Source organism: Oncorhynchus tshawytscha, linkage group LG33, assembly GCF_018296145.1.
Source record: "Oncorhynchus tshawytscha isolate Ot180627B linkage group LG33, Otsh_v2.0, whole genome shotgun sequence".
NCBI classification, from domain to species: domain Eukaryota; kingdom Metazoa; phylum Chordata; class Actinopteri; order Salmoniformes; family Salmonidae; genus Oncorhynchus; species Oncorhynchus tshawytscha.
The window spans coordinates 12,193,740-12,202,710 of NC_056461.1; the positions used below are offsets into that span (position 1 = coordinate 12,193,740).

The following is an 8,971-nucleotide window of genomic DNA, read 5'->3' on the forward strand; positions in this document are numbered from 1 at the left end:
CAGGGCAATAAATTGCAATGTCCGTACTGTGAGATGCCAAAGACAGAGCTACAGGGAGACAGGACGGACAGCTGATCGTGTGGCAGACCACGTGTAACAACACCAGCACAGGATCGGTACATCCGAACATCACACCTGCGGGACAGGTACAGGATGGCAACAACAACTGCCCGAGTTACACCAGGAACGCACAATCCCTCCATCAATGCTCAGACTGTCCGCAATAGGCTGAGAGAGAATGGACTGAGGGCTTGTAGGCATGTTGTAAGGCAGGTCCTCACCAGACATCACCGGCAACAACGTCGCCTATGGGCACGAACCCACCGTCGCTGGACCAGACAGGACTGGCAAAAAGTGCTCTTCACTGACGAGTCGCGGTTTTGTCTCACAGGGGTGATGGTCGGATTAGCGTTTATCGTCAAAGGAATGAGCGCTACACCGAGGCCTGTACTCTGGAGCGGGATCGATTTGGAGGTGGAGGGTCCGTCATGGTCTGGGGCGGTGTCACAGCATCATCGGACTGAGCTTGTTGCCATTGCATGCAATCTCAACGCTGTGCGTTACAGGGAAGACATCCTCCTTCCTCGTGTGGTACCCTTCCTGCAGACTCATCCTGACATGACCCTCCAGCATGACAATGTCACCAGCCATACTGCTCGTTCTGTGTGTGATTTCCTGCAAGACAGGAATGTCAGTGTTCTGCCATGGCCATCGAAGAGCCCGGATCTCAATCCCATTGAGCACGTCTGGAACCTGTTGGAATGGAGGGTGATGGCTAGGGCTATTCCCCCCAGAAATGTCCGGGAACTTGCAGGGCCTTGGTGGAAGAGCAGCAAGAACTGGCAAATCTGGTGCAGTCCATGAGGAGGAGATGCACTGCAGTACTTAATGCAGCTGGTGGCCACACCAGATACTGACTGTTACTTTTGATTTTGACCCCCCCTTTGTTCAGGGACGCATTTTTCCATTTCAAGTGTTAGTCACTGGTCTGTGGAACTTCTTTAGTTTATGTCTCAGTTGTTGAATCTTGTTATGTTCATGCAAATATTTACACATGTTGAGTTTGCTGAAAATAAACCCAGTTGCCAGTGTTTTTTGCTAAGTTTATGTTTATGTAGCAAACTAAAAACACGTAGCCTAACGTTAGCTACTGTAGATAGCTAGCTAGCTGCTAGGAGGAATTCATGCCATTGGATGAGTGACTGACTTTTTCCCCTCATATCGTTTTTTGGTGGCTATACACAGCTAGAGATACAGGTGTCATTTTGTTAGCTAGCAAGAACTTGGACAACTGTTATCCAGTTAGCATATCTCTTGCGTTCGCAAATTCACTCTGGCTATCTGCTCCGATTTCAGAGCACTCTCGTCTGCGTGTGCCAGAGCGCAGAACAACTGATTAATTTTCGAACGCGCAACATCCACTGAGTATGACCGGTATCAATAAACATAGGCAAAAAAAGTTATTTTTAACATTCTCCAGATAACATGTAAACAGCCTATCCAGCTCTGCTACGATGAGTAAAATAGTCAGAGTGAGGTGTCTGGAAGTAGCTAGCTAGCAAGCTAGACAACTTTAGCCAGTTAGCTTGGGTGCTTGGTTGGGGACAAGACTGCGTTGGCAGTCAAGCTGCAGAAGGACGAGGAGGCTACAATTCCCCACTGTTTATCATTGGAATTGTGACAGTCAGCTAGCTGAAAAAGTTTGATAGGGTTTATCTAATGTTCCTTCGTTAGATTTCGCTCATCTTGCTCTGGCTAGCATTAGTTGTTGATCTTGTTGTTGTTGATGATGTGCATAACAGAGAGAGAGAGAGAGAGACTACCTTTTCATGGTTGTTTCATCAACAGGACTGTAAAATTCCCAAATGTTAGACTCCTGTGGTGTTTACATACAGTATTTGCAGAAATCCATTCACATGTATTTTATGGTGAATGTGTTCTAATGATCTAAAGTCGCACTGTTGTAACTGCCTGTAAACACACAGTCCAGTTCAAAGTGAATGATGGCAGGTTCGTGTGACAAATGGCTTTTTTTGTATAAAGGCCTACTGTGGCTCTGATTGGCTACAGCACACTGGTCTGTGTATAGTCTGGTCCTGGACAAGACATGTTTCTATTTAGTTTATTTACTGCAGTGTCTATTGTCCAAATGCAAGGCCGCTTTCCCACTCTATATTACTATAGAATTTTCACAAATGCCTTAGTATACATCATTCCTAAACATCTATGAATTTATGAAAATGTGAAAATTACCATATTTAGGTGGTCGCTTGTCAGAAAATGTTTTTAAAGTGTCATATTCTGCCAGGGAGTGTATATGAACAGCTTTTAATAAAATTTCATGTTGCTAAACTGCTTTCAGTTTCACTTAAAATGCAACAATGTTTCACACAAATTATTTTCAAAGAGATGTCTAACAACAGCAAACACGCTGCAATAAAAACACAGTTCCACTCACCAGATGATTTGGAACTTAACTTCTTGTTGAAAGTTATTCTTGAAAAGGGATTAGCAACGACATCCTCTTTCAAAACACCTGCTGCATCCTCCTGCAAACTAGCCGACAACAAAAGCTAGCTAGCTTGACCATGGGAAAACTACTGCTCGCTATTACGCAGTGACCTCTTGACCTTCAAAAAGGCAGAAGTTTCCTTAAGTTTTTTGAAAAACGGTCCCACGCATGAAGTCAAAATGTGATTGGTTGATTCCACTGTCACTCCAAAATGTTGCCCTAATACACTTGAATGGCACATGGCTTTATCTAGCTTTAGATGGACTATCCAATGGTTGACTTAGCTAGCTAGGTGTATCTTCCCAGAGACCAGCAGTGTTAACCCTTTCTTTAACTGAAGAGATTAAATCAGAGCGTCATTGAAAATAATATTATAATTATTGATTATTATTATTATAATCATTAATTTAGAAATCCTTAGCCCTTCTCTGAATGAGCAGAAGGCCCATTGTTCCCCACTGTGTTTGGGTTAGTAATAATTTGTAGAGTGGCTCTATTTTCCCTCAGCATGCATTTATTCACTATTCTGAATGTCTAAAGAATCCATATGTTGTTCTGAAATATGAACACAGAAATACTGGACATTTTGAACTCTTATGTGTTGATTTGACAAAATTGCAATCATGGTCTTGAATTGGACTTGCATTTTCCTGGTCTCAGTCTTGCCTCGGTCTCGCTTTAGGTGGTCTCGACACAATACTGGCTGAGACACACACAAACACATGCAGACACACACACACACAGACACACGCACAAACATATAGTATATATATACACACACACAAACACACACACACTTCAGCCATCCATCAACATGGTAAGCCCAGCTCCATTAAGGTAATGATTTCATGACCTTGGTACTGTGTTTCACTCCTGTTGCTACTGGAAGATCAGACTAAGTGCTTTACAACATTGCATTACCCTCACTCAGATCATGCACACACACACACACACACACACACACACACATGTTTGTTTTACTATCCTTGTGGGGACCAAATAATTGATTCCTATTCGAAAGCCTATTTTCCCTAAACCTAACACGAAACAAAAACCGGCTGCATGCGTGCGCCATCGTGCACCATCGTGAATAAATTTATTTTGTCCCCCCACACCAAGCGCGATCACAACATGCATGTTAAAATATCAAAACAAACTCTGAAACAATTACATTCATTTGGGGACAGGTCAAAAAGCACTAAACATTGGCAATTTAGCTAGCTAGCTTGCACGTGCTAGCTAATTTGTCCTATTTAACTAGATTGCTGTTGCTAGCTAATTTGTCCTGGGATATAAACATTGAGTTTGACCTGGGATATAAACATTTGGCTTCTCAAACATCTTGTGGTGGAGGAATCCTAATTAGCTCGGTAATATAGATAATTAAGATGTCTTATCTGTATAATATGCTTATATAATTGAACTGTTGAACTCTTGTTATTAGAATGTATCCCTTCGGACTCTGGTGTTGGCAGTTGCACTTCACCCCTCATATGGACCTCAGTCACCTGGGGTCCAGAGAGCGTAGGAGTCAGGCTTGTCTATCACATGTCTCTGGTGCTATGCACAATATCAGAAAGATAAGAGGACAGGAGGGAACATTGTCTTCATGTGTGAATGTCTTTACCTATTTTAAACCATGTGAAGGGATGGCTTGATGGGGAACCAATTACTTGTCTCCACAATGTCTGTGCACCAGTCACTTCCTCCTTTTGCCTTGGGGGAGAGAAGGTCTGAGACAAGATGTGTGGGGTAGTGTCTGGAACCATTATACGTCATCTCTGATGTTGCACCTATCCTGGGATACTGTATGACCCAGAGGCTGACTCACCACAGGACTTTACAATTGATTTAGTCCATAGAATGAGTTGGTGTTTCTGTACTGTGAAGTACCAGGGACGAGATCTTAGGGGCCTAACTCTGTACAATTAAAACCGTCTTCATAACAAATGCTATCTGGCTGGGGGGTACTCCTTTCTCACCTTGTGACCCATTCCATACATCTGTTGTTTGTCATGTAGACTAAGAGGGTGTATCTGCTAGAAAACATATTTTGCATACTTTGTATGTCAGAGCTACTCGCCACAACACTCAAATGTGTGGAGTCGACCAGCCTCTTTATTGTAGAAGCAATTACTCTATGCTCCTTTATTAATAAGGTTTAAATAAAGTAATTTCCTGATTGGTGATTGACCTTGTCTCTCCTCATTATTGATTAGAATATCCATGACAACCAAACAAAAATAAGTTAAGAAACTTAAATAGCTGAAGTGAGCTGCACTACCTTCATATGAGTAAAACAAATGTTTTTTTGAGTAAGGTATACTTAAATGTAACGCCACCACTAAGCCACACCTCCAATAATTTCCCAGTGTACCTTGCCTTTTCGATTGAATTGTAGAGATACAAACCATGAATGCATTTGTTAGTGACAGTAACAGTAAAATGTTCAGTCCTGTTGCCTTCACTAAGCGAGTTTCTAGACTAATGTTATCGTTATTATTTAATCATTACATGTATATCATAAGGCTCTATACAGTGGCCAGAAACTCATAGGCTGTATCAGGCCTGCAAGAAGGGTTGAGAAATTCCACAAACTTTCCATTAATTTTACAATGTACTGCTTGTGAGTGGCAAGGTGGTGTATGAGAGAGAGTATGAGACAGTAGGGAAAGACAAAGTAGCTAAGTGGGACCAGAAAAGATGTGCTATGTATCGTTTACATCTGTGAGACCATGTGTAATGTGTTCTAATAGTACCAGGAAGACAGATTAGATGTGATTGATCACAACAGAGGCCCTTTCTTTTTTCTCTTTCTTTTTTCTCTCTCTCTCTCTCTCCTCTCTCTCTCTCTCTCTTCTCTCTCTCTCTCTTCTCTCTCTCTCTCTTCTCTCTCTCTCTCTCTCTCTCTCTCTCTCTCTCTCTCTCTCTCTTCTCTCTCTCTCTCTTCTCTCTCTCTCCTCTCTCTTCTCTCTCTCTCTCTCTCTCTCTCTCTCTCTCTCTCTCTCTCTTTCTCTCCTAAGAGCCATAGGGAGAATGCAGCTGAGATGAGCATTTTATCTGGAATAATCCGCATTTTTCCCAAGAGGCTCATTCCCGATCCCGGCCTGCAGCTGCCTGTCATTCCTGACTGTTTGTATTCACAATCTCGTCTTGGTCTGCTCCATCAGGAGGCAGGAACACTGCTTCCCGCTCCGCTCTGAGCTGAGGCTCCGATTTAATGAGGCTTTCTGTGGTCCACACGTTTATATGGCTCCCATCTACATAATGGTGCACTGAAGAGTTTGATATGAGGGTTTTAAAAGGACTGCAGGGTGTGTTTTATCTTGTTTGTATTATAAAGTTGCTCTGTGTTAATGGTTCCTCTGTTCTTCCTTCTCATCTGTTCTGTCTTTTAGGTGTGGTACATGGATGGTTACCACAACAACCGCTTTGTGCGGGAGTACAAGTCCATGGCGGATTTCATGATGACAGATAACTTCACGTCTCACCGCCTCCCCCACCCATGGTCCGGTACAGGTCAGGTGGTCTACAACGGCTCCATCTACTTCAACAAGTTCCAGAGCCACGTCATCATCAAGTTCGACTTCAAAACCTCCACCATCAGCAAGTCCCGGCAGCTGGACAACGCCGGCTACAACAACATGTATCACTACGCCTGGGGCGGCCACTCCGACATCGACCTCATGGTGGACGAGGGCGGGCTGTGGGCCGTCTACGCCACCAATCAGAACGCAGGGAACATCGTGATCAGCAAGCTGAATCCTAGCACGCTGCAGATCATCAAGAGCTGGACCACCAACCACCCCAAGAGGAGCGCCGGCGAAGCCTTCATGATCTGCGGTACTCTCTATGTTACCAACGGTTACTCTGGAGGGACCAAGGTGTACTACGCTTACAGCACTAACTCCTCCACGTACGAGTACATAGACATCGCCTTCCAGAACAAGTACTCCCATATCTCCATGCTTGACTACAACCCTCGGGACCGTGCGCTCTACGCCTGGAACAACGGACACCAGGTTCTGTACAACGTCACACTGTTCCACGTCATCAGCTCACAGGAACTGTAACCACAGAGGCAGGACTATATACAATATAATATATACACACAGTAGAAAGAGAGAGATCATTCTATATATGAACATATATCTATGGGAGACTTTATGGAAAGAGTATCATATATAGTATATTGTAAAACTGTACTACGAGAGATTAGATTAAACGTGACCTGAACTGCAACGTAGATGAATGTGCACTATCTATTGGAATTAAAAAGATAACTGTTTGCTAAGAAGGAAAGAAACATGATACATCTAGAGATCAAAATGATATATTGGACTGAAAAGAACAGATGCCAAATAAACATCACGCCTTTTTTAATCATGAATAGTAACTATCGTAGAAGATTGTCTTGGTGGCTCTGTGTCTGTCTCTGGATGGACTGTACCTCCTTCCTCCTTCCTGGACTTATCTCAGGGTCAGGGAGGTCCTAGCAATGGACTATGGGATTGGTTATTAACTGTTTGCCAACCAGGACCCCCTGGCCCCTCAGACAGAGAGGGAGAACCTCGCCCCTCGAACAGATAAGGGGAAAACAGAGGAGGACCTGGTCAAACGGTTAGAACTAGGACATTATTTGGAGAACTGTGGGAAGATATTATGTCCAGATGACCACTGAGCCTATGACCACAGTCTGTCACACACACTTTTATCCATTCAGTAGCAAATAAAGAAGTCTGTAAACAAGTAAACAGCAACAACATCAACATCCATGAGAAGACCTGGGCCTGTATTTACCAAGAGTCTCAGAGTAGGAGTGCTGATCTAGAATCTGGTCCCCTCTCTTATGCATTATGTTTGAAGGGCAAATCTGATCCGAAATCAGCACTCACTTTTTGAATACAGTCCCTGAAAGCACTGACTGTTGGGGCGAACTGTTGTATTGTACAAGAAGAAGGCCGGGATTCAATCAGAGCCGCGTAGTAACGCACTTGACATTTAAAGGTAAATTGATTGAGCCGACATCTGCAGCTTTTCCATAGACGCAATCTCCGCGAACTTTGCCTCTAAAAGCCGAATTGTCGACTGCGCTAAGACGCGCCTATTGGATGGAATCCCCGGTTGAAGACTTTCCTGTGTTTGTGACTCCGTGTGAAACAGCCTTGATTTGCATGAGTGTTTTTTTTACCATTCTCGTCTGCTACCTTCTGAACGTTGTTGTGCTGTATTATGCTGTACCTATTGAAGAAGGGGATGGGTAAAGGGTTAGTGTAGGTACCTTTGGGATTTCAGGGGAGGGGAGTTACAAAGCTGTTTGCTTTATCACTTGTTTGTTTATAGAATGGTTTTTTTCTTCCAATCAGATCTTTTTTTTGGGGGGGCGGGGGGGGTAATGTTCTTGTATCACCCCCTAACTGTTGGCACCGGCTTTGCTTCTCTGTCTGTGTTTAGTTGGGACATGCGTGGGAGAACCCTAGCTCATATCCAGTTGATATATTTCAGAAGATTAGAAAAATTATAGAATGTATCACGTAATATATCCAGGAGACCTGGGCTCAGTCCTATGGCTTCAACCTAACCATCATCAGCCTACTGTTTGAAGTATCCCTCTTAGTCGAGGGTAATGATGTTAAATGTATATCTCCCCTCCCACCCACCAACAAAAGAATAATGCTGTTTAAATGTAAATCCCATCGCAGAGGACAATGGCTTTTCACTCTGTTTGCGCTTTTGCTGGATGTGTGTTGTACCTGAGATGAGATAGTTAATGGTTTGTGTCAATAAACAGAGAATCTTTGTTCCGAGCTGATGCCTCACACAGTCTGAATGACAAAATTATTGAGCGCCATGGAGCCACAAAAGGGGGAATTGAAGAGCCACGCAGAACCACAGGTTGCAGACCCCAGGTTATGGCTGCTGTTTCTGTGCATGTGACTGACTGCAAGACCACCTCATGGGTCTTACTCTAAAGTCATGTTTTTTGAGTGTATTCTGCTTCAGATAAAAGTTCGAGAAAGATTATTCCCTAAATGGAGATAATTTACAGTATATAATTTCCCGTATGTGGACAGGTGTTGCAGAATCAGTGGTGGGGAGTAGTGAACCACATGTAGTTCAACTAGTAACTTAACTACACAATCATTGCATTTCAAGCACAGATTCAACTACGAAGACCAGCAAGTTTTCTAAAGGCTCATAATGAAGGGCAGTGATTGGTAGATGGGTAACACTAACAAATCAGACATTGACTATCTGTTTAAGCATGGCCAAGTTAATAATTATGCTTTCGATTATGTATTAAACCACCCAGACACATCAAAGATACAGTCATCCTTCTGAACTGAGCTGCAGGACAGGAAGGAAACAGCTCAAGGATGTCACCTTGATTCTAAAACAGCTACGGAGTTCAATGGGTGTGATGGGATAAAACTGAGGATGGATCCACAACATTGTAGT

The 8,971-nt window shown here is 43.3% G+C and overlaps 1 protein-coding gene across 2 annotated transcripts in view; it reads left to right on the plus strand.

Moving 5' to 3' along the window:
- Nucleotides 1–8,319, plus strand: part of LOC112230894 (noelin) — a 51,463-nt gene extending 43,144 nt beyond the window's left edge. For both annotated transcript variants that reach the window (XM_024397258.1, XM_024397257.2), the window contains exon 6: nt 5,911–8,319. In XM_024397258.1, coding sequence (XP_024253026.1) covers nt 5,911–6,585 — 675 coding nt within the window. In that variant the 3' untranslated portion in view covers nt 6,586–8,319. The remainder of the gene's footprint in view (nt 1–5,910) is intronic.
- The last annotated feature ends 652 nt before the right edge of the window (nt 8,320–8,971 follow it).